This window comes from Tachysurus fulvidraco, chromosome 3, assembly GCF_022655615.1.
Source record: "Tachysurus fulvidraco isolate hzauxx_2018 chromosome 3, HZAU_PFXX_2.0, whole genome shotgun sequence".
NCBI classification, from domain to species: Eukaryota; Metazoa; Chordata; class Actinopteri; order Siluriformes; family Bagridae; genus Tachysurus; species Tachysurus fulvidraco.
The window spans coordinates 9829931-9856239 of NC_062520.1; the positions used below are offsets into that span (position 1 = coordinate 9829931).

The following is a 26309-nucleotide window of genomic DNA, read 5'->3' on the forward strand; positions in this document are numbered from 1 at the left end:
ATGAAATGTCTTAAAAGCTTCATTAGCACTAAATGCATGTGACAGTTGTTAATGCACCTGGCTTTAAACCCCAAGCCTGTAAACTGATCTCTTACTTGACAAAACTACATGGACTTCAGCCATGTCATATCTGACTGCATCGCAGTGCGATACGACTATTCGACAGCCATTTTAACAACAATCTTGTTATGATGCAGTCTTTGCTTGTATAAAAGAATAAGGTGGTCCATTGCATTAAATGGACTACACAGAATTTGTTTTGGATTTTCAATTATAAGGGTTTCTCTCGTTCCTTATGCACACCTGATGTTCAATTTCTGTTTTACTGTGCATTATATGAACAGGCTTGGGAAGGAACAGAAATACCAGCAAGAAATTAAACAAACATACTCTCAGGGGAAATATGTGGGTTTAAATTCTTAGTTTAAAAGCAACTTTTAATGATTTCACAGTGGTCTCTGTTGAGCGTGGAATGAGTGTGTTTAGCTGTGCATTTTCTAAGAATTAATCATTCATTCTGCCTGCCTTACTTTGAGAATGTTGAGAAATAACTACATTTATGATGCTCTCTAAATAATAATGGTGCGCTGTAATAATATAGCTTTAAGGAAGTAAAATGGCAAAACCAGTGATGTACTGTACTATTGATCCATCTTTGTGATCTGAAAGCTTTGCTTTTTCCCCTCAGTGAAACCAAACATGGTCATGACCTTCACATGTCTCATCAATTCTCAAAACTGACCCATAAAGGACATCTGCCCCCAAAGGGCCCAGCAGAGGCAGCTTGGTGGTTCTGATCTGAACTCACAACATTCCCATTAGCAGTTCAATATCTTAAATGTGGAGTATGAAACATTTCCAGTGTTTGGCACACGTACACATACAGGCAGTAACATTACATTAGATTAAATGATACAAAACTTTGGGGCACGGTGGCTTAGTGGTTAGCATGTTCGCCTCACACCTCCAGGGTCGGGGTTTGATTCCCACCTCCGCCTTGTGTGTGTGGAGTTTGCATGTTCTCCCCGTGCCTCAGGGGTTTCCTCCGGGTACTCCGGTTTCCTCCCCCGGTCCAAAGACATGCATGGTAGGTTGATTGGCATCTCTGGAAAATTGCCCATAGTGTGTGATTGTGTGAGTGAATGAGAGTGTGTGTGTGTGTGTGTGTGTGTGTGTGTGTGCGCGCGCTCTGCGATGGGTTGGCACTCCGTCCAGGGTGTATCCTGCCTTGATGCCTGATGACAACTGAGATAGGCACCCAATCTGTGCTCAGCAACAGCACAAAAACAGCAAGGCAATAGTCTGGTATAACCCCCTACTTAATAATTAGCAACAATATTATTTAAGAATAATTAAACTCTTGTTCAGAGACCACAGTCCTGCCCACAACAGATTTCTCTTGGCTCACAAACCCAAAGCTCATGAACTCAAACGTCAAAAGAAAAGAAAGTAACAGTTTGGATTGACTTCAGTTTTGTTTTTTGCCATTTTTCATAACTTGTGGTTTTAAGAAAAATTTTTGAATAATGATAATTTTATTGCACCTCTGTGCTGACAATAAATGTAAATAATTGGTCTTTAGGGAAAACCGATGTCCGTCTGATTTTTTTGTGTCAAGCTGCTAAATCTCTTTTATTTGCCTCCACAGTCTCTCAGCAACCTGGCATTCAGGGTTATGGAGACCCCAGTACTGCTATGACAATGCCCCTGGCCCCTGCCTACCCAGGCCAGCCCAGCACAGCCCACATGATGAGCTCATATCCACCGCCACCCTCCTACTGCAACCATCCTCCACCTTCTTACGACCAGGTCTTCAAGACCACAGAGAAGAAGTAGGTACAGACGTTCACCTCGGCACAACACACTCCAGCAGATCAGCGATCTGAGCCAGGACGACAACACGATTCTACCCAGAACCTCTGGTAGCCGACAGCTCAGTCTCGAGTAGCTTCAAGTGGCTTGTTTTTATTTTGTGTGCTTGTTTTTTTGAATACAGCTTTTTTTTTGTCATGTTCATTGTTCATCATGTTAGAGGTGGACAGACCTGCTTTTCTCTGACTGTACAATATATTTAATTAAAAGGAACATAAAGGTTTTTATGCCTGGAAGGATATGCAGAACGTGAACTGCATTTGTGCTCAAATATTCAGCATTTTGGAGTTTCAGAGTAAAGGTGCTGGGTGTTGGAAAAAGCTGGATGCTGGAAAGACGATGTTAGTAAATCCAACCGCGTCATGTTTTTACTGTTGTTCAGTTTGTACAGAGGAAAATGACAGTTTTCTTCAAAGAACATCGACCATTGCCAAGTCCACTGCACTGTCTGAGCAATTTGAAAGCCTGGAGGCTTGGGACACAAAACTCAGACCATCTTTTCTAAGGACTGCAGAAAGGACTTTGTTGTATTTGAACAAAGGTAACTCTGCAGACAGCAACGGTACTCGTGCTGAAGCAAAGTGCAATGATAATGACAGTTCATTCATTCACCCTGGTAATCCATTATACACCAGAGGCCACTGGCTGTTGTTAGTGAAGGTCTGATCTTGAATCAGCTTAATATTCAGATAGCCTGACAGTGGTATAACCAATAAGAACAAGTCCAAGGTTAGTTTATTCATTATACCCAGCATGCAGTCATTTCACTGCCATACATAGCGACAACCTGAGCACAAGCCACCATATTTTCAGCTGTACGTGATCCGAAAAAACAATTTTCCAAATATAGTTATTGGACTTGCCATGTTACCCATGAACATGGAGGCAGTCTGGTGATCCTCTGTTCCAGTCTCCAAAAAAACATGTAAATGGACTGAGCGTTCATTCAAAAGCACACTCGATAAATTAACATAAGAAATTACAGTAGTGCACAATTAACTCCTAGAATGAACTTTTATACTTTTTAGCAATTGATAGCTTTAATTTTGGAGAAAAGAAGTTGCAGACAACTTCAGCAGAAACTCAGCTCCGATATTACAATAAATAATTGTTCTTGTCACAGCGATGTCAGCGTTCTTTTACGAAAGGTTCAGTGATGAAATAACAGTAACGAAATTAGCATTCGATAGTGTGCAGCAATTGCCTGGGATTTAACAAAAGCATAGCACCAGGTGTAATATTAACACTTCACCTTAACGACAACATGCCTTGAAGCTCAATGTCATTCTTTTACTCATGTAAAAGAAGCAGAAAAAAAAGTGTCAGGTATTCTTGCAAAGATTCGCGGGATTTCAATTGGTCTAGATAAGGAATACTGTTCAGAAATGTATAGCAGAGATTAGGAAATATTAGAAAAGGTTTTGGACAGGATAACATTTGCTTGTTTTTATTTGTGTTGATGTACATTTCAATGGCTGTTCTATGCAAAGTGAAGATGGGGTCAGTTATATGTACAACTTGCTTAGCTGTTGTAATAGGTGTATGTTGTATCACTGTATCAGACTTGGCGACTTGGAAAGACATGCAAGTTACAGGTGTAAGTGCTATTACATGAAACAGTCAAAATTTAGATGAAACATAAGAATCTGTCCTTTATCTAAATAAGATAAGAAGATAAAGTTGTTCTCTGTCATATTGTATCCAATAAACTGTCATTGACAAAAAAAATGTGCCATGCTTGATGTCAGAGGATTCATGAATATAATAGAATACAGCACAAAATTCCCTTCTCTCATTAGGAATGTGATTTTTTTTTCTATTATCTCTGCAGCTGGAGACATTAACCAGAGGCCAATAAATGGAGTATCTGCCAGTTTTGGAGGTTCCCATATTCAGCATTGAATTTCTGTCACTGCCTGAACTCATGGCTTTAATGATTTGTAATTTTTCATAAATATTTCAGATTTTAATCTACCCTCCTAGAGGCAAAATATTCATAAAAATGTTCCCATTGGTTGAAAAAATGCATTTGCTCTGAAAATTTTTCTGGAAAAAATACTATGTTCTTAAAGCCCTGAGTGTCTAATTTAATATGAGCCATTAAGCATCACTGTGGAGTGTGACATTCAAGGAAATCCAGTGCTGAATATGGACACAACCAAAATAGGCACAAATTGAATTTTTCGACTAAAAACAGCTTCAGATCTTCAACCAACTGAACTAGCAATAATTCTGCCTGAGAATTTCAAATGATACCTTCTGGTGTTCATGCTGCTCTCGTTCAGTATTTAAAATTACAACACGAATTACGAAAAATTTAGGACCTTTTTTAAATTTGAATAAAACGAAAACTAAGACTTTCAAATCGCATGAGCCAATGTTTTATGTACAACAGAACAGAGATAACATGAATGTTCAAATGGATAGATTTTTACACTTTTATCCACTAAATGAGCTCATTTCAAATTTGATGCCTGCGACAGGTCTCAAAATAGTTGGGAAGGTGGCATGTTTTCCATGGTGTAGCATCTCCTCTTCTTTTCAAAACGGTTTGAAGACATCTGGGTTTTGAGGTTATGAGTTTCTGGAGTCTTGGTGTTGGAATTTGGTCCCATTTTTGCCCGATAAACTGTAATTGTCCAGCTGCTGAAGAGTTTGATGTGCCAAATGTTCTCTATAGGTGAATGGACTGCAGGCAGCCAATTCAGCACTTGGACTTTTCTACGACAAAGCCACGCTGTTGTAATAGCGACAGTATTTGGTTTTGCATTGTCCTTCTGAAATACACAAGGCCTTTCCCTGATATAGACGTCGTCTGGAGGGGAGCATATGTTGCTCTATAACCTTTATTTACCTGCATTCATAGTGCCTTCCAAAACATACAATCTGCTTGTATGCACTTACAGTATGCACTTACAGTATGCACCCCATACCATCAGAGATGCTGGCTTTTCAACTGAAAGCTGATGACACACTAGAAGGTCTCCCTCCTCTTCAGCTCAGAGGACACGGCATCCATAATTTCAAGCAAGAATGTTAAATTTGGACCCGTCTGACAGAACACTTTGATAACAGTTCATCTTAAATGACCATCGGTCCACAGGACACGACAGCACTTCTGGACCTCGTTCACATGTGGCTTGCTTTTTGCACGATAGAGCTTTAGTTGGCATCTGAACGGCGGATTGTGTTTACCGACAGTGGATTCTGGAATTATTCCTGGATAAAGGTCTTCGGCCTTGTCCCTTATGCACAGAGGTTTCTCCAGTTTCTGCAAATCTTTTGATGTTATACACTGTAGATGAGATTAGCAAAGCTTTTGATGTTGAGGAAATTTTTTTAAGGTATTCTACAATCTTTTAGAAGAGAGCCTCAGATTCTAATCTTGTTACAGACCTCATATCAATTCACTTAATTAGTTGCTAGATCTTCTTCCAGCTGAATCTTTTCAAAATGTCTTCGTGGCAACTTTGAGACCTTTAGCATTCATCAAATTAGAAATGAGCTCATTTAGTGGATAAAAGTGTAAAATTTCTCTGTTTAAACATTTGTTTTGTTATCCATGTTCCACTGTTAACAGAATATTGGCTCAAATTTTCCGGAATTCGGATTGTAAACAGGGGTAAAAGTCCTGAATGTGTGTGGTTACATTCTAAATAAGTTTCTTCTGTGATTGTATACAGTACATTATATTAGAAGCCGCAAAGAAAAATAAATAAATAAATAAATAAATAAATAAATAAATAAATAAATAAATCTACTGCTACCTTAAGCCTGACACTTCTGTCACACATACGGTAAAATAATAGATGAGATAAACATTTAAAAAAATCATTTTAGAAATGATTTTTCTAATTGATTTTTTTTTTTTTTTTTTTACTTTAACGAGCCACTGGAAAGGAGATAAAATCTGTACCACTTTTAGTTCAAATGACTGGGACATAATAGGTCACACTTGAAATAGTTCCCCTGGGAGACTATAAACTCCAGGTAAACAGAATCCTGGGTTATTTTGATACAATTTTTTTTTTAAACTGCTCATACTTTCACATTATGCCCTTCATAATCTGTCCTTTTACACTGTACCTAAATTTGCTCCATGGATAACTATGACTAGCAGGGGCGGTTCTAGGATTTCATCTGTAGGGGTGTTTTAGCCCTCAGTGAGAATTTAAAACAAGAAAACATTTCACTGCTTTTGGTTGCCGTCTTTGCGTCTTTCCGCCGATTAACGTTATAGATAAACGCCTCCAGCTCTGACTGCGCGTGCACGCTGCGCGTACCTGTGCTTCTCCGTTCAAATAAAGCAGACAGCTGAAGACGCACTTTTGAAAGACTACAACACATGCTTGTAAAAGCAAAGTTAAATAAATAAATAAATAAATAAATAAATAAAAAAAATAAAATAAAAAAGCTTGGATCAAACTGATAAATAATTTTCTTTCCCACGACGACGGTCCTGCATTTTAACGTCATGTTTATTGTTTATTTATGAAAGTAAAAATTATCCTTATAGTTTTAGGGTGGCTGAGATTACAGACACAAGGTCTAGAACTGCCCCTGACTAGCAGTATGCAGCATATTAAAATTATGGTTTGTCTCACACTATCAGTGAGAAAAAAAATGTTGTTGCCATGTAATTTGGCAGTTTAAGCCCCAAGAGATGCACAAAGGCACATTTTTTCTCCTTTTAAGCACAGACAGATGTGTTTAAATGCGTTACAGCATTATCCTCATTTCATCATTATTTTTCCCCCTCAATCACTGCAGCTACACAACATGCAAGGTTTCTGTGTACAAAGAATGTAATATGAGGCTCAGTGTGAAGTGTGAAACGTACCTCTGTCCGGGGTTAAAAGCTGGATTAAGAAAAATGCCCTAATGTTTGTTCAGCATCATTATTTTACATCATTCTCTCATTAGTGTTCTGGTGGTTAAAAAACTAAGCAAATATAAGACAGAGTACAAGACAGATTACAGTCAACTGCCACAATCAACTGCTACAAAATAAATAAAAGCCGTATTTTCCTGCAGTTATCAGCAGCTCTCCTTGAACTCTTGGAGTTTGCTATGAATAAGTAACCTTTACCAAAATACAGCATATAGAAATCCATGCCAAATATTACATTTAATGCAACATTCAATGCATTATGATGAAAAGAAATAAAAACAAAATTAACTTTGGCCACAACACCGTTTAAATCTTACTTCCAATCCCTCTTGGATGGGATCGCTCTTGGACGGGATCGCTCTTGGACGGGATCCCTCTTGGACGGGATCCCTTTTGGTGCTGCATTTATGAGGTTGCTCTCTGCTCTGTTCTTCCAAAACAGTTTGTTTCCAACCCCTAGGAATAATTTCTGAAACTGTAATCTTTGCCTTTCAACGCCATCCTTGGCTGTGTAGGAGATCAGTACGCTGATTCCTGGCAAATTTTAAGTGCACCAGAGTTCTCACTGTACTTCATTGTATTTCGAACTGCTTATGTACACTGCTCAAAAAAATAAAGGGAACACTTAAGCAACACATCCTAGATCTGAATAAATGAAATAGTAATAGAAATAGTCTTATTAAATACTGAATTGAATGTGCTGACAACAAAATCATACAAAAATTATCAATGAAAATCAAATTTATTAACACACGGAGGTCTGGATTTGGAGTCTCACTCAAAATTGAAGTGGAAAACACACTACAGGCTGATCCAACTTTGATGTAATGTGATGTAGTGTGGCCTCCACGTGCCTGTATGACCTCCCTACCACGCCTGGGCATGCTCCTGATGAGGTGGCAGATGGTCTCCTGAGGGATCTCCTGGACTAAAGCATCCGCCAGTTCCTGGACAGTCTGTGGTGCAACGTGGCATTGGTGGATGGAGCGAGACATGATGTCCCAGATGTGCTCAATTGGATTCAGGTCTGGGGAACAGGCGGGCCAGTCTCTAGCATCCACTAGCAACCCCCACCTGTGGACGTCGGGCCCTCATGGAGTGTTTCTGACCTTTTGAGCAGAGACATGCACATTTGTGGCCTGCTGGAGGTAATTTTGCAGGGCTCTGGCAGTATTCCTCCTGTTCCTCCTTGCACAAAGGCGGAGGTAGCGGTACTGCTGCTAGGTTGTTGCCTCCTACAGCCTCCTCCACATCTCCTGATGTACTGGCCTGTCTCCTGGTAGCGCCTCCATGCTCTGGACACTACGCTGACAGACACAGCAAACCTTCTTGCCACAGCTCACATTGATGTGCCATCCTGGATGAGTTGCACTACCTGAGCCACTTGTGTGGGTTGTAGACTTCGTCTCATGCTACCACTAGAGTGAAAGCACCGCCAAAATTCAAAAGTGACCAAAACCAGCCAGAAAGCATAGGAACTGAGAAGTGGTATGTGGTCACCACCTGCAGAAAAACTCCTTTATTGGGTGTCTTGCTAATTGCCTGTAATCCACCGGTATTCCATTTGCACAACAGCATGTGAAACTGATTGTCAATCAGTGTTGCTTCCTAAGTGGGCAGTTTGATTTCACAGAAGTGTGATTGACTTGGAGTTACATTGTGTTTAAGTGTTTCCTTTATTTTTTTGAGCAGTGTGTATTACTGTTTATCCATTATCTCATACACCATCTGTCTCATGTGTTTTTAATCTACCTACTTTATCTAGAACAAAAGAAATGGAAATATTCACACTGGCATTTACAGACATGCATCATCACTAGTGTCATCATCATAATCACTTTCAATAAAAACTGATGTTACTGCTGAATTCTCTATACCGAGTGGTCAGACAGAGGCGCTGAGGTGAGGAGGAGCTGACGCGAGTATGTAGATTTTTAGGAAGGAATTTCGAGTTTTAGTGCTTTGTAACAATCGAAAAGGTAAAGCTGTAGCCAAGTGCTTTGTCTCTGCACTCTCACTTGCACTTTTGTCTTGCGTTCTCCTTCATGACAACGGGGAGAGTTTTGTAAACGCCTCACAAGATTACAAGTAATTATAAAACAGATAAATATCTTTAAAGCATTACTGTTGTATAAGCAGAATACAACATTCCCTGACTTCCTGTAATAGGATGAGAATCAGCTTCTGGGACGTAATGGCATCGCAACATTCCCTTGCGTTTTTTCCACTTCTGTAACAGATTTGAAATCCAGTTACGTGGTTTAATTGAAGGAGTTCAATTTATTGTAACATTCATAACATCATGAAGTGATTTTTACTGGAAAGGTTTGGATCGAATTTCTCACGGTCTTTCATCGAGTTCACCCGCTCGTATACACACTTTTTTTTTTTTTTTTTAAATAGAGACATCGTGGATGCTTGAGTGGTATTACTGAGGTCGATAATTTTTCTCAAAGGATACACAATCTCAATTAAACCATCCCCATGCATACAGGACAAAGACAGGACTAAAGTACGTGAGACAAAGACATAGTCAGGTGAGGTACTGCAATGCAATCAGAACATAAGCATGCAGCATAAAGACCCGATTTCAAACTGAATGCTAAGACTAGAAAGCAAAAACATTAATCGGTGCACTGAATGGCAACAAACATCATATTTACATAAAAAAAAATATATATATATATAAAAACACCACAGACAGGGACTTTGAAACTACAGTGACAGAACCCAGGGTGGCTTGTTTTAAAGTAATAGGCAGAAGGTGGGGAGTTTTCTTTTTTGCATCTGCACGATCGGTGGTGCTGTTTGGTGCTGGAAGAAAAGCTTTCACCACCTCCGAACTGTTCAAAGTAAAAGTCAGTGCTCCCAGAAATCCAAGTCAAAGTTCAAAGGCGGGAAAGCAAGAAGCCTCTGGCTGGGTGAGATCCGAGAGGAAGTGGATCGCTCCAGCCATTCCTGTGAGAAAGGAAGACACAAAGCCCATGGTTTCAGAACGTCTGCATGATAAAACACCAGACCAGACATGGTTTTGCCTTATGACAGATTAAACCATATAACCACATAACTACACGGATATGACGGCTTTAAGACAATAAGGTCAACGTGATCCTTATCTACTGCAGGGTAGTGTATAAAGAAAATGGGTTGAAATTTGTCTAGCGGAGATTTTTTAAATGCCTTCGTACCAATACTACAAAGAGAACGGACGCATTTAAAAAACACTAGGATAATAAAAATAATAATAATAGTACAAATAAGTATGTTAGACACACACTTTTTAATCTACACACTCAGCTTTAGCTGCATAATCATACTCACTCTTATGGTTGCTAAATTACAGACCAAAAATAATCATGTCTATAACAGAAGGCTGGTTTATGCTTCTGGTGCCTTTGAACAGTCAGTTTAAAGGTTGAACACCTCTCATAAAGGCTTTTAGGTCTACAAAACTGCACCATTTTGTGTACATTCTACAGTATGTGATATGTGAGAACCACAAGAAATCCATATTGTGTTGTTGATCTGTATCTGAGCTGCTACGGGACTGGACTACCTGCACAAACAAATCTGCATTATAACCAAAAGTGAACTCCTGCTCTCAGCTCATCCGCTACGACGGCAACGGTGCTATTTTACACCCGGTGCCTGGAGGAGCTCCTGAAAATGAGCAGCGTTCATCATATATGCAAAAACACTTTGTTTAGTAATCTGTAGGCAGACTACAGCTTCATCAAATATATATATAAAAAATGAGAATACATTTAAAAAGTCTTATTGATACAAAAAAGAAATTCATGATCCCAATAACATTACTTCATTGTAAGACTGAAAAAAAAAAATATTTTAACAAACGTTAACCTTCACTGTCTCGCTGTTCACTAAAGAATGCTCCCAGAGGTAAAAAGATTTGTATTTCAAAACAAAAACACATCATAGCCGAGTGCCGGTAGCTTACTGGCTAGGAATGAGCAGTGGTACAGGTGTCCATATTAAAGTGACCACGGAGGTGGATTCTCCCCTTTGCACTATGCATAAGCAATGAGTCAGAACACTGTCATCCATCACACTAAGATAACACTAAATGTAAACTGTCAGAGCATTATGCATGTGTGTCCGTCCTGAGGCTCATGTCTACTGCTAGCCTCACTGAAACTACGGAGAGGAATCACTCCACCAATCAGATGGCACCACTACTCCGACTCAGAAAAGGGTGTTGCTATAGCAACAATAAGGTGAGGCAGCAGATAAATGGTGCTGGATGCCAGCTCTTTGACAGTGAAGTGGAGTTAGATGCAGGCTGGCGGTCGGCCCAGAGAGCCACTGCGGTGTTGTGTGGATGGACTTAGAACGCTTGCTTCTCGTAACCTTAACAAGGGTGAAGTGCAAACAAAACTTTGCTGAAGAAGAGAAACCCTGCCTGCTGCTGTGCGTGTACAAATATCATAGCTACCATTTTTGGTATTTGAAAAATGTGTTGTAGCAACGGTTTGAGTTTAAATTGAAGCTGTCATGATGATGGGGTGTTTGTGAGTAATTCAGGCTGAAATTGAAAAAAATAATACATTTTCATGTCTATTTAGTCTTGCTATCAAAAAGAAAGCGTCTTTTCATTCTATATTGACAAACACTCAATTACTGACCTTTGAAAAGGCTGATGTCTACGCCTCTTCCATTTCTTTTTGCTTTAGTCTACCTAATGAATGCACAGAGTGCCTTTTTACTGCATTCAGCCTCTTCAGTGTAAGACAGAGGATTTCATTACTGATGATAGCTTAGCGTGCAGAAAGACAAACCAGACTAAGGAGAGTTTATAGAAACCTCTGTCCGTCTTTCATTTTGTCCTAGATAATGGCTAGGTCTGGGAGGATGATTTGAAAGGAGAGGGCATGTTTCTCTACAGAATAAGAACACAGGCAAAATGCCTAATAACAATGTTTTGGTAACTGGTCTTTTTTAAGTATATAAAAACATTCTTAATTATTTAAAGTATATAAATACTTAAGTATATAAAACAGCATTAAAATTGCAGAAGGCTGTCTGGGTTGAGTGAGCCTCAGTAATTGCAGGTAATCATTTCACAGACTCACGTGTTAGAGGATAGACATTTAAGGTCAGGTTCTTGGAGCACAATTGTGATGTGCTTGTGACACACGCGTACACACACACACGTACCTTCGAAGAGGGAATATGGTCGATCTGGAATACGGCAGCCGTGTGTTCCGTAGTCTAGGCACCATTCTGCAAACTAAAGCACATACACACACACAAGGTTTGTACACCTGTATACACAAGCCTTCCAAAAATAAGCCACTAAAATCTAATCAAAGTAAAATCAGGAACAATCCAAGCAACCAAAAATATAGAATAAAAATAAATATTTGATTATATATATATAATAAAAAAAAAATTCATAATGTATGTTGATAATTGTTGACTAGGACTACTGATTTGTTTTTGGATGAAGGTTTTAGCCAGATGGTAAGAAGATAGAGGTTCTTAAAAAAGGGTATTAGGAAACAGGACTGCATCTGGCACGAATAGAGTCCAAGAGATATCCATAGAAAATCCTGGGCTATACATATCTAGATTTATGTACAATTACATTCTCCTACTGTTATCCTCCTGTGTGTACACATCTTGTTTATAAGTAAGAAAAATGAAATGAAAAAGAAATGAAACCTGCTCTTGAATGAATGAAATTGGCACATACAAGCCTTTCTTATAGCCACTAATTAAACATGACATTCTTTCTTCACATATCCTAACTTTGGAGGTTGGGGTTAGAGCACATGGTCAGATATGATACAAAATCCCTGAAGCAGTGAAAGATAAGGGCCTTGCTCACAGGCCCAACAGTGGCAGCTATCCCGTGCTGGGGCTTGAACCCTGATCTGCTGATGAACAACCCAGAGCCTTGACCACTTGAGCCACACTTAATAGACTTAATAGAAAGAACCAGAGTTTTAATTTGGTGTGTAGATTTAAACCTCACTGGTTGTATACATTTCTGACTCCTGCCACCTGCATGAACACAACATGAAGGTACAATCCGGCTCACGGGCAGTCAGAAGGCAGGTCAATTGTATTTTTTTTAAATCACAGAAACTCTGATAATACCAAGCAAAATAAAAGTTTCAGTTAAACAAATCGTATATACTGAAAAACACCATCGGTTGTATTTCAAATTCGAAGTGAGGATAAAACAGCACAGCTCAAAGCACAGCAAACTCAAAACGATGAATGACGACTTGCTGATATTTGCGAGCTGTATAAAAATATGTCATGTTGTGTTGGGCAGCACACTGGAGCTTTGGCATGGAGAGTGGGCTAAAATTTTAGACGCGTTTACCTATTTTACCTACATTTTTTTAGGTAGTTAGTTAAAAGATATAACCCATGTCTATTTTCATTCAGGCAAGATTTTTATGAAGATATAAACACTCGAATACTTCGTGCGATCCAACTGTTTGGACAATTTTGTCGGACAAAAATGTTTTACCTTTTCAAAACCATCTGAGCTGCGTCTTATTAGAGCGCTCTGCTTCAACCTGGAGTCAGTAAGTAAGCCCAGGCTCAGATGAAAGCTGGTGATTCATTTGTGCTGGAAAATGGTTCCAGCTGTAAAAGGCTGCTGTGGTGATGTGGGAACAGCAGAGTCCATTATGCTTTCATTACTTGGCACTTTGGGCAGACTGCAGTAATTATCAGCTTTCTAGCAGGAATGTGGCTTTGCTCTAGAAGAGGACACTCTGTATTCTCTGCTCTGCCTCTACTCTGTCCCTCAGTAGTGCTACAGAGTGAGACAGACAGACAGACGGTGTCAGTGTGGACGGGGGCTCTTACTGTCCAAGCATGTGGCGAAAACCCCATACATAATCACACAAAAATATAGTGTACTTCACTAAAAGCACTAAACAGTTTTAGATATTTAAATATTATTTATTTGATTTAAATAATTTAATTTAAATTTGAAAATGTATAATATTATAAGGATAAATAAATAAATAAATAAATAAATAAATAAATAAATAAATAAATAGGGCTATTGAAGATGAGTCACCAAATATGCAAAAAAAAAAAAAAAAATGTTGATATGTGTGTAAATCTATAGAGTTAATTTCCAAATATTTTGTCTCCTACTTAAATATGCTTGATTTTAGATCTCGTACTAATTGCTCTTGGCTATTTGCTTTCTATTGTGACCATTTTTCTCTTTCCTTTATATGTAGCTCAATGTTTTATTTGGTTTAGTTCATTTTCCTATTACTGTATTTTACTTATGTGCAATCAATCATGTACTATATAAGAATTTTCTTCTATTTACTAGATTTTTTTCCTACTTTTTTCTAAGTAGGTATACGGTGTGTGTGTAAGATGCTCTGTCTTTTGTTTTTAGGGTGACTTTTTAACATTCGGTCATAGGCCTGCAGATGAAAAATAGCCTTTTTGGCTAATTCTGGCACATTTACAGCCATGTTATTAGTGTGCATTGCCCCCGTAAACAAACAAACTAGCTTAAAAAAAAAAAATCGGCTATAAAAGTGATGACTAACTTATTTGCTTCAAAACGGATAACTTTCTACTCACTACATTTTCAATGACAGGGTAATTCTCTATAATTATGTATATGTAAAGTCATATGGCAAACAGGTGATAAAGGGGGTACTGACCTAATGTTTTATGCCAATTTCCTTTCTAAGGGATAATGTAATTCCTTTCTCTCTCTCTATTTATTTATTTTTTTAAAGTATGCAGTACACATGTCCAGTTTAGGAGAGCCCGTGTCTATAATCATCTCAGATTATTGTTCTTGGCTGATATGAGTGAAACCTGATATGGTCTCTTTCTGTTGTAGCTCATCCTCCTCAAGATTTGGTGTTTTGTGCACACCGAGATGCTTTTCTGTTTACCACGGTTGTAAAGAGTGTTTTTTTCTTATCAACAAGAATCACAGAGCTGCCACTCACGTATTTATGGCTTTTTTTGCACTATTCTGTTTAAATTCTAGAGACTATCGAGTATAAATATGCAGAAGATCGGTTGATCATGGATGTTGGGGACAGATGATCTCTGATCAGTTGAAGTCACGGGGTTTCAGTACATGTCTTGGCAATTCTGCGCTGACTGTGATACTATTTGCTTATGACCTTATCTTATGATCGTGATATCCTTTGTTTTGACCTACAGTAGAAATTCTGTGTCTTACACTCTGTGACAGTTACTTCTTCCGCCAAACCGCCAGTCAACGCGCCAATCACCACGTCTGACGTCTTTTGTTTACCAATAGAGAACACTGAATATTCCATCCTGACTTAATTTACATGTGTTTTGCTGTTTAATGGCTATTCTTTGGCTCTCTCTCTCTCTTTATGATCATGATGTGCTGCTGCCACATGATTGGCTGATTAGAAAACAGCATGAACGTGAAGGACAAGTGTTCCTAATAAACTTGACTGTCTGTGCATACTGAAAGTTTTAATGCTCAATGGCTCTGAATTTTAGGTGCTTTTTATTGTGTGTTTTTCTACTTCTTTTATGGAATAAGACTTTCACCAAGTTTCAAAAAATAATTCCCATTACAGCTGCACAAAAGCTGCAAATACACTTGTAATTCCTGGAATTTAAGATTCAATGATGCTCTGGTTATAATACCCATGTTACAACCACTGAGATCAATTTGCAAATCTGATCATAGATTAGATCCCTAGCTTGGCACATTTACATAGGATTATTTAAATAGGATTATTATCGACAGGAAAACGATGCTACAAAAATGGCAGCTTTTCACTGCTGGTACTCAAAGGATCTGCAAGTCTAAGTGAGAGAAAAAGAGAAGAAGAAAAAAAAAAAAAAGGTGCTGCAGTGGGAAGGTGTGATCTGAATTTGGAGCTGGAGAGAGAATGACTGATCATACATCAGGTAAACGTCTCTGCTTTCTCAGAGCTGCGCCGTGTCCCTTCGGATCTTAGCAGTGGGAGGAGTAAAGATAAATAAATCCAGAAGATAACATTAATCTCTACACAAACTTAAGTCAAACCAAACAGGATTTGCTGACAATCTCCCACTGTGTGGTGCTGTGTACCTTGCAGGCACGGTATAGGTACTTCTGCTCCTGCGTGAGCTTGTACAGGGAGAGGAACGCGTAGCCGTTGCCGGCGGTGCCGTGACAGATGCCGTAGCCTTTGCGCAGTAAACCTCTCTGCCAAATCACATCGCCACACTCCGCCGCATCCTTCAGATACTTCTCGTCCTTAAACACCTGAGGACACACACACCTGATTATTTTTCAACTACTCCTGATGAAATGAACGACTTAAATGTCGCGCTTGTTTATTCACTCATAAATAACACCATCCTTTCTGAGAGGTAGCATAAGTTATGTGGTACCTAGCTAACAACTTTACACTCTTGCTCTCTTTCATATTCACCATATTCACCCTATTTAACATCAGGATATAGAGCTGGAGAGTCGATATGACCGATGCCCTGAACCTTTCTGCTCATTTACAGTTAACATTGAAACGGTGTTGTTAACCTTAAAACAGAATTAATCCAGATGCAGGTTTAGATTATTGATAAATAAGCAAAAAGAACGAAATAAAAAAAATCCTCTTGGGACTGTAAACTTCCTGGAATGACAAATTGTAAGTGTGCTAAAAGATTTTTCAATAGGAGCATCATATTTTTTAGAATTACAGCAGTTTGAACACAATATTTGAACACATCTGGTCATCACACTCGTATGTGCTTGCTGAAAATCACATTCCAGATTTAGTCGCATGTTGCTGCTTTAATAGGCTCAACTCTTCAGAAAAGGCTTTCCAATAGATGTTGGAGTGTATCAGTGGGGATTAGTGATCATTAGGGAGATCAGACACTGATGTTGGGATGGTGAGGAGGTCTGGGGTGCAGTCGGAGTCAGGGCTCTCGGGTTCTGCTCCAAACTTCACAAACCATGTTTTCATGGAGCTCACTTTGTACACAGGGGTTATTGCCATGCTGGAACATGACAGCAAGAGCGTTTTGTACAGCAGACACAGACTGTATGCTTCCAATTTTGTAGTAAGAGTTTGAGAAAGAACCACATACGAGTGTGATGAGCGGATGGCCGCTAACGTTTAGCCACAGGGTGTATATACAACCAGGTACAGCGATAACACGTTTAATACAACCTCCAGAAACTGGGATTAGAATTAGAATTAAATAAATAAATTTTAATGCGCATACATTTTAAGACATTTGAGACTGTGATGAGTGGAAACCTAGTTTCATACACCTCATGCACATCAGACACGGGCTTTCAAGTTACAGCTGAATGGTACAGCATCATTTATGAGAACTGCAGAGTTAAACGTGCTACTGAGCAAATGGAGTTCCTGAATATAGCGCATGCTCGATTTCCCATAACTGCCCTCAGGCATTAGCAATTTTCTGTGTGCACGTGTGTGTGCGAGAAAGAGAGAAAATGTGTGTGAGAGCGCGATAATGTGTGTAAGAGCAAATGGCCCATCTCTTCATGACAAGTGAGAGTGTTTTTTTTTTTGTGCGTGTTTTTCTGGAGCAGGTGCATATTAACTGTGATTTAACAAAAGTCCATTATAAGTTAAAATTCTTCTGCATTCCAGATTGTTTACTTGAACAACATTCAGCTCAATATCGCTGTTACAAATGAGCGTTATTAAAAGCCCATATCACAAAGGCATTGGTGCAGAATGTTGGATGGTCTTCATGTTAACCCATAACAAGCTGTAGATCATCAGTGGTAACAGTGTTGTGTACTGATCGGAAGGTTGTGAGTTTGAATCCCTGGACCACCAAGCTGCCATTGTTGGGCCCCTGAGCAAGACCCTTAACCCTCAATTGCTCAGCTGTATAAATTAAATAAATGTTCCAGTCTCTCTAGAAAAAGGTGTCTGCCAAATGCTGTAAATGAAATATAGCTAATATACGGTGTATATAAAGTACGGTGTCTCGCAAGTGTAAATGCTTAACCACTAGATGGCACTATGGGATTTTTAGAGAAAGACAAGCAGCATTGAAATTCTATGAGAGGTGTTTGGACTTCCTGACCTTGGTATTAAACCTACAGGTTTAATATCCGAGCTGTGGGAATTGAATGTTGGTGATTCATCTTCATAAACATCCTTTCTGCATACATCAAATCATTCAAATCAACTTATCACTGATGTTCACCATGACAGCCAGAAACATCAACGCTGATCTCTTACATAACCTATGGATGAATTTAGGATTCTAGACAAGCCTGAAAATAAATGTTTTCACTTTTCAAAATTCATTTGACTTCATTTGAAAGAATTTTCAAGCACCTCTAAAAGCTGCCTCTTGCATGGGTATATCTCTCCAGTGTGTGTGTGTGTATGCTGCTTGTACCTCACCTTGTGTGCCATGAGGAGCATGTGAACCACGCCCGGCGCTCCATGACACCAGTGCACCAGTCTGTCTGTCTCATTGCTGAGGGATGATGGGTAATTGCCCGAGCGGAACTTCTTATGCCGCACATAATCTATACTTGGCCGCAGCAACTCGGTCAGAATCTCAGGATTAACCTTAGCCATGGGCTATAGACAGACAAAGAGAGAGAAAAAAGACAAATGAGCCTACTTCCGATGAGAAATGCTTTGGAGTGATAATGTAGGAAGCATTATACTGGAAGAGAAAAACTTGTAACATCATCTGCAATGAAAAAAAAAAAGGTCCTTACAATAAAAAGGGGTAGTTCGTATCGGCAGAAGACAGAAACAGAACTAACTTCTCAACCATTACCAGCATGCTGATGTTAAATTCTGATGTTGGGTGAAGAGCGTCATGTAGAGACATGTAGAGTTCATCATCAGGGCTGAATTAGAATATGTGTATTATTGTTTAATACCGAATGCTAATTTCTTCATTTATCTTGCCTATTCCCAGATAAATAGGCAAGATACCCACAAACGTGCATATGCCTGTTTAAGTTAGAGTTAAACCACAGATCTGCTAGAACGTGGTTCAATAGACAAACAACAACAAAAATAAGATCTGACACACCTGAGCAGATGAAAATTAATGGTTCAGGGATTTGAACTTCTAAACGTCTGTTTACTTGCCCAAAGCATTGACCACTGAGCCACCACTTCCCCCACAGTCCTTAATACAGTGTGGAATCTAGAACATGTGCACAAGCATTTGGTAACAGAAAAAAGCTCAGTTTGAACCAAAACCCCATCTTTTGCTTTCACTCTTGTGGCTGTTACTGGTTTTGTTCTTCAGGGGTTGGACGAATGTAGAAGGAGTAACAGGCTTGGGTGTGATACACTGTCAAAGGCTTTCACTGATGGAAATGGCATACTGCTGTGCGAGGAGACGAAGGTGTGAGATGAGCAGTCAGACTAGCTTTCACAAGCAGCTGCGTGCCGTCTCACTGCACTGCCAGCGCACTCTCTGAACAGACGCCATTAAAAACGAGTTCCCGGTGTTGGCACAGCTGCTGCAGGTATCAATGCTGACAGAGCTGAAGGTGACGACTCTCACCGGTTCCAACGTTACTGACACCAACCAGGAACGATCATGAGCAGCACCACTGAACTGTTCTAATACAGCCGCTCTGCAGTAACCTACACAAACACATACAGTGACCTAAAGGCTGACCGTTTTGCCCTGACAGTATATCATGTCTTTTTGCCAATTGTCATAGCTTTGAGCTATACAAGCAAAGAGGCTGAATTCAAGCAAATCTCATGTAATAAACACACACAGACACACACTGTACCATTATAAAGAAAGAACAATGCTTTATTATGAGCAGTGGCACGTGTCCATCTGCGTCACTACTACGCACAGCCCTATCGCCTTAGCAACCATGCATGAGCTCCACCCAATCAGCTCACAGGCTGTGTATGAGGTGTGTGTGTGTGTGTGTGTGTTTATTTCAACCTTCCTCTACTTTAATTCACATTTATGGGATGATGCCCAAGCATAACAATTTCTGCCTCTTATAAATAATTCATTTCTTTGCTTAGACACCACCCGAAGACCATTTGCTGGGTGTTTCTGAGATGTTATTCGTGAATAACAAGTGTTCGGCTTGTGAACTCTACAAGTAGGCTGGCAATTATTGAGTCGACGGTTCATCAGCATTCCGAACGCTGACTGAGCTGAAATGGTGCAATTAGGAGAGCAGATCAATAACTGGAAGCAAGTGATTAAGGAGAAAATGTATAATCCGCCTGAAATTGTGTGATCGGGAAAGCTGGGGTTTGTGCCTCTTTAACGTGGATCGCTACAGGAGGCAAATACAGCACCGTAACAGAGTTGACGCATTACTTAAACAACTCATAACGTTTTAACCTTCTCATGTGAGAATAAAAACACAGACACTAAGTACACCATACAAACCAACCGGCTGTCTAATACCCGGACACCCACACAGAGACACACACGTGCACGCACTTAATCAGAGTACACTTTCAAAGCTCCTAAGAGTCAGATCACATTCTGGGTCTGTGTGTGTTGCTGCAGGGTTCACGAATATGTGCAAGTTATACTACTAGTAAGAGCTTTATGCATAATCATGCAGATCAAATCTATTTTTTTTTATTAGTTATTGTCTGGAAAATACGTTACATATATTGGGGGTGGGACTACTGCTCAGAGGGTTCTAAGTTCAAATCCCAGATCCACCAAACTGCCGGGCCCCTGAGCAAGGCCCTTAACCCTTAACTGCTCAGTTGTATAAAATGAGATAAAAACATAAGACGCTCAGAATAAGGACGTCTGCCAAAGGGGTTAAATCTAAATTTAATGTTAAAGGCACGGGAGCATTGTCCTTCTGGAACAGGGTTGGGCTTTTTAGTTCCAGTGAAGGGACAACAGCATAAAAAGACATTCTAGTCAATTATGTACAGTACATCCAACAACAGTTTGGGGAAGAACCGCTTATGGCTGTCAAGGTCACGTCATCCACAAACTGTACTTCTGGTCATATAGCTTGTGCTAATAAAATAAGGCTCAACACTGTTAGAATATATACAAATATGTTCAGTTATAATCAGTACTTGGTAATATGAATATATTCTAGATATCTTAAGTGTCAAAAGAGATGGGTCCAGATCCTCTGTGAACCCTTTTTTACCACCATTTTCTAAATTATTAGACAGGTGAGCCAAGTAAAGATCATATTAAATTAGCGAATGATGGGAATGCCGGTCAGCCCAAAATACTAAAATATGCATGGTATTCATGTTTACATCAATGTTTATCCTCAACTTGAATAAAGTCTGAACAACATGGAGGCAATATTTTTTTATTTCTTTTTTAAAAATATGACTATTTGCATTTATAAAGAGATAAATAAAGATCTATATAGATATATAGAGCTAATAAAATCCGTGTTCCTCTTTCATGCACACCAACTGCTAATGAATGTATATTTTTAAAAAAAAATAATTTGTTCTTTTCAGGAAATCTAATTTGTATATATATATATTTAAATATAATTATATATAATTACAGTTTGGTCTACTAATTTATCATTTCAGTTTTCTGTCTTTATTTTACTGCCATTTCAAGAGTCCAGTCCATAGGCTTATCTTAGAGAGATGGATCCAGATCCTCTGTGACCCTTTTTTATGTTTAAATCAATGTTTATCCCCAACATGAATAAAGTCTGAACAACATGGAGGCAGGCCTGAAAATGCTGCATCATTTAAACAGCTCTCGTCCATGTACCAAATAAGTCTTTATAATGATTTATGTCGTGATTAATTATTTATAGAGCAGGTGTCTTTCCTGAAGGAAACAGAAGTGTAATAGCTGTATATGCACAAAAAAGAAGTAAGTTTTTATTAACTGCACATAGTATTGGGTCTTGGGACATTAATATTTAGCGATATTCTACATATAACTGATATACAGGATTCAACACAGGCCTTTAGCAGAAATTCTGCATTAAAAGCATTAACATTATTGAGCTGAAGTATTCTCCTGAGGTCAGTAATGCATGTGTTCAGGGCTCTAGTGCTGGTACACTGTTTTCAAGGCAGAGACAAAGAAAGAACAATAAAGAGACGGACAATTACATAGAAATTGCTAAATGTCCCATTCACCATGTATCAGAGTTGGCTGGTGGAACAACCCTCATGTCCCAAATCGCACCACATGATCCAATATTTTTAAAATTTATAAAGAGATAAATAAATATAAAGGGCTATATAGATGTATAGAGCTATTAAATCTGTTTTCCCCTATAATGCACTCCAACTGCTAATGAATTGTATTTATTTATTTATTCATTCATTCATTCATTTATTTTATGAGAAACAAATTTGTTCTTTTCTGAAAATCTGTTTAGTTTTATGATTACTGTTTGGTCTACGTATTTATCCTTTCAGTTTTCTGTCTTTATTTTACTGCCATTTCAATTCACTGGCCTACAGGGTAGACTCTGGTGCTATAAATAAATAATCACTCAGGCATACATAATCATAAATGTGTATTTACATGAACAAAGGCTGGTTATGTTGCACAGACTTTGTTTATTTACTGTATCTGCATTTTATACTCAAAATACAGTGAAATTACATCGATAACCTAAAACTAGGTTAGGTGAATAAGATTGATTATCTCGATGGCGTAAAGATCAGAGGGCCGAAATGAGAAAGCTAGTGTAGCACCACTTGCAGAAAATGTTCAAGCTGGATATGACAGAAAGGTGTTAATAGTGCATTGTGGAAAATAATAAAATAAAATCCGCATTACGCATACTCAGAAATCTAACCTGTTACTTCTGCTGCACATTAACGTGTATTCATGCCTTTTTTTCCCCCTCTTAGAATTATTTTAATATTCCAACCAATTATTAAATTAATATCATAAGCGAGAGTTTAGCATACGGATATAATCCATTAAGTGTAGTGATACCTTTAAGGGTTTTTCTGTGTCTATGTGAGTGTAGGCATTTGTCTTTCTTAATAAGCTGCTAATTAAAAGCTGGATAAAAAGACAGATGTTTGAGTGTCACCATCCTTCCCTCACCTGCATCAGCATGCAGTAGATGCCTGCCAGTCCATGAGCCGCTCCGACGTACTGCTTCTTATGCCATTCGTAGAGCAGCGGACATCGTTCGGTCTTCTTCTCTTCTCTGGACAGGTTCTTCCCTGACTCCACGATGGCTGTCACAACCTATTCACAAAATAAATCATATTACAGCTATAAGTTCTCCCAAGAACTTTATAAATAGTATCTCTTCATTCATTCATTCATTTTTTACCACTTATCCGAACTTCTCGGGTCACAGGGAGCCTGTGCCTATTTCAGGCGTCATCGGGCATCAAGGCAGGATACACCCTAGACGGAGTGCCAACCCATCGCAGGGCACACACACATTCTCATTCACTCACACACTACGGACAATTTTCCAGAGATGCCAGTCAAACTACCATGCATGTCTTTGGACCGGGGGAGGAAACCCCCGAGGCACAGGGAGAACATGCAAACTCCACACACACACACACACACACACACACAAGGTGGAGGCAGGAATCGAACCCCCAACCCTGGAGGTATGAGGCGTCCGTGCTAACTACTAAGCCACCGTGCCCCCTATAGTTTCTCTTAAGACACCTATATATACACTGTATATATCCCTCTTCTTCAGCAGAATCTTAAATGTAAAAAAAAAATTATCCACATTCATTATCAATTAGAAAACACCTTGTTAGTACCACAAACAATAATCCTTGAAAACAAGGGAGAATCATAAATACTGTATGCACTATCACACAACTACACATTTTACCCCAGGAACAAATCTAAAACCAGAGCCCTAGGGGAAGTTTTTCAGTGAGTCAGCATTAAGCTCAGGCTGCAGGTTCACACACAGAGCTTTCCTTCCAGTCAGCTCGTAGTTTATGCACGGAAGATGAAAACGAACATGACATTCTCCCACAACAGGCTCGTTTTCCAGAAGACTACAGAGCCATGCAATTAAAAACAAAAACACTTTTTTTCATCTATGAAGCAGTGCAGCACCAGAACATAAAGGAAAAAAAAAGTAAAAGGACAAAGGAGTAAAATAAAGACAGAAAACTGATTTATAAGTAGGCTGAACAGTTATTATACAACTAAACTGATTTTCAGTAAGGAACCAATCCGATACTACCGCTTACAACAAAGTCTACCACTATAACTGGTAGCCATATGTGTTCGATTTATCTGCTACAAGCCCCGCCCCTTTTGTTGGGACAGGCAAGTGCGGTTGCAACCCAGGTCACTTGTTCAAAAGAATTGAAATACTTAATGTTTGAACACAGTGTGTTTACAAAAGACACTAAAATATTTGCAAAAACATCTACACGACTAATACTAAGCAAAAATACATACACAACTTTGGACATGAAACAAGCTGCAAACTTCCCTGCATTCCCACGACATCCTAGGACATTTTTATGCAGGTTGTCATACACACATTGGATTAAAACACACAAGTTATCCAAGAATCCTTACAGTTCTTACTGATGGAAAGAAGCAGCCAACTGAAGAGATTTTCTTGCTCGTGCTCTTTAAAGTTCAACCACTTCATTAATATTAATGGTGACATTCCAACTACATGTAATATCACTAAAGGGCATGGTGTGACAAATCAGGTAAAAGATATCCCGAGTACACACTTAAAGGTTATTTGGGCATCTTAGCATCTGGTGTCAGATAACCGAGAACAACAATTCATTGAATTGCTCCAACGTCTGCACCACGTCTCAGGCTACGTCTTAATGACCTTAACACACTTTCAATGAATACATGGATACTGGATCACAAGGTCAAGGACTACAAATACCATCAGTCTAAAACTTGACCAGGAGATGAACAAGCACTTAAAACCTTTAAAAATGTAACGTGCCAAGTTGTCTTGCCACACTAATGTCATGGTTTAGAAGGCCTTTAGACATCATCTAAAGACAGCCAGGGGCTCAGCTGTTCTGACAGCCATCGTATCACACTCACGTCACACCCAGCAATTTGAGGTGCCTAAATTATTCCTGCCTTATCACTACCACAAACATAGAAGCACACAATTGTACTGAGAAACAAAGAGACAGAGAGAAGGGGGAGAAAAAAAAGAGAGAAAGAGAGAGAGAGAGAGAGAGAGAGATATCTCTCTAACATGAGATCAAGAGAGAGAAAGACAGACAAAGAAACAGACTAAAGACAAAGAAAAAACAGGCAGAATGAGTTAATAAATTAAACCTTATAATTGTTTTAATACCAGTTATAGTGATGTATAGACATATAAGCAGATTAATGCACTCTAAACTGTGCTGATTTATTAAAATAAAACAATTCAGTGGGTAGTGGAACTCGATCATGCAACAGCTGCTTTGAAAAGAGTTCTGGTCTTTCCTTCACATAACATAACACCACGTGTGCCGTTGTTCATTTGTCCTGGATTCATTTCAGAGAACTTCAACATTCATGGGTACGGTCGTCAGTGGTGACACTTCCTAACATAAAATTAGTTGATATAACTATGAAAAGAAAAAAGAAGAAGAAAGAAAAAAAACAGTGCACATTAAGCCATATGACCGCCCTGAAGTATTTCCTACAAGTGTCGTATTCCATGCTTAATACACTGTAATACATTGTGGACACAACACATACCGAACCAACCACAGGGTATAACAGTGTATAGCATTAAACTGTAGCTTTTATGAGAACTCGTTTCCACTGAAATAGCCATGAGGCAGAACCTGGCGGAGAGGAGGGTAATGACCATGAGAATCATCTGGTTTTTAGACTTGAAGTAAAGTACTTCAGGCCTGAAGTAGAGAAATTAGAGATGGTCAGGTTAAGCAACACTGACCTAAGCCATGCCATGGTGGTCTGGAATATAATTCCAGTATAATATAATTTTGGAGTTTTGGCTACTTCATGAAATGTTCAGCCTGCAGTTCAGTTGGCAGTTGGCCTACTATAAAACTCTTTGGCAATTGTATCCATAGTGCTAAGGAAGTGGTGGCTTAAGGCTCTGGGTTGTTGATTGTAAGATCGGGGGTTGATACGGAATCCCGTAACCTTTCCTGTTTCATGGGCGCTGTATCATATCCGCATCTGCGCTCTGACTCCAATCTCCTCAGTTGGGATATGCAAAGAAAAGAATTCCACTGTGCTTTAATATATATGTGGTGGTGATAAAGACTTGCCCCAATTTCATTTATTCAATTGCATTAAATTCAGGCAATTAAAACATTTACACCGATGCTGTGGGTTAGAATCTCAGCTGTTGGCTCAGTGTATTAGGAACTGTACCATATAAAAGCACAGACATTTGGGGAATTGTGTTAGAGATTTCTGTGGCACAGAACAATACAGTTTGCCACCCTGCTGTGTGAGGATATGGATATATATATATGTGAAGGTAAAAGTGCGGTTAACTGGCAGTTATTTAATCAGAGCTGGAGTGGTTTCAAAATTTAGAGACCACTGTGCTGTGAATGCTGCTTCTCACCGGGATTGCTTTTTCAGCGTATTCACAGCAAAGTGGCTTTTACGA

The 26309-nt window shown here is 39.1% G+C and overlaps 2 protein-coding genes across 2 annotated transcripts in view; one reads left to right on the forward strand and one right to left on the reverse strand.

Moving 5' to 3' along the window:
• The window catches only part of vopp1 (VOPP1 WW domain binding protein), a 45259-nt gene extending 39700 nt beyond the window's left edge, over positions 1 to 5559 (forward strand). Inside the window, exon 6 of the mRNA XM_047811739.1 lies at positions 1649 to 5559. Coding sequence (XP_047667695.1) covers positions 1649 to 1836 — 188 coding nt within the window. The 3' untranslated portion in view covers positions 1837 to 5559. The remainder of the gene's footprint in view (positions 1 to 1648) is intronic.
• Positions 5560 to 9023: 3464 nt separating this feature from the next.
• Positions 9024 to 26309, reverse strand: part of lancl2 (LanC lantibiotic synthetase component C-like 2 (bacterial)) — a 40281-nt gene continuing 22995 nt past the window's right edge. The window contains exons 6-10 of the mRNA XM_027149963.2: positions 22796 to 22942; positions 18163 to 18345; positions 15849 to 16025; positions 11939 to 12011; positions 9024 to 9721 (exon numbers count right to left, since the gene is read on the reverse strand). Coding sequence (XP_027005764.2) covers positions 9645 to 9721; positions 11939 to 12011; positions 15849 to 16025; positions 18163 to 18345; positions 22796 to 22942 — 657 coding nt within the window. The 3' untranslated portion in view covers positions 9024 to 9644. The remainder of the gene's footprint in view (positions 9722 to 11938; positions 12012 to 15848; positions 16026 to 18162; positions 18346 to 22795; positions 22943 to 26309) is intronic.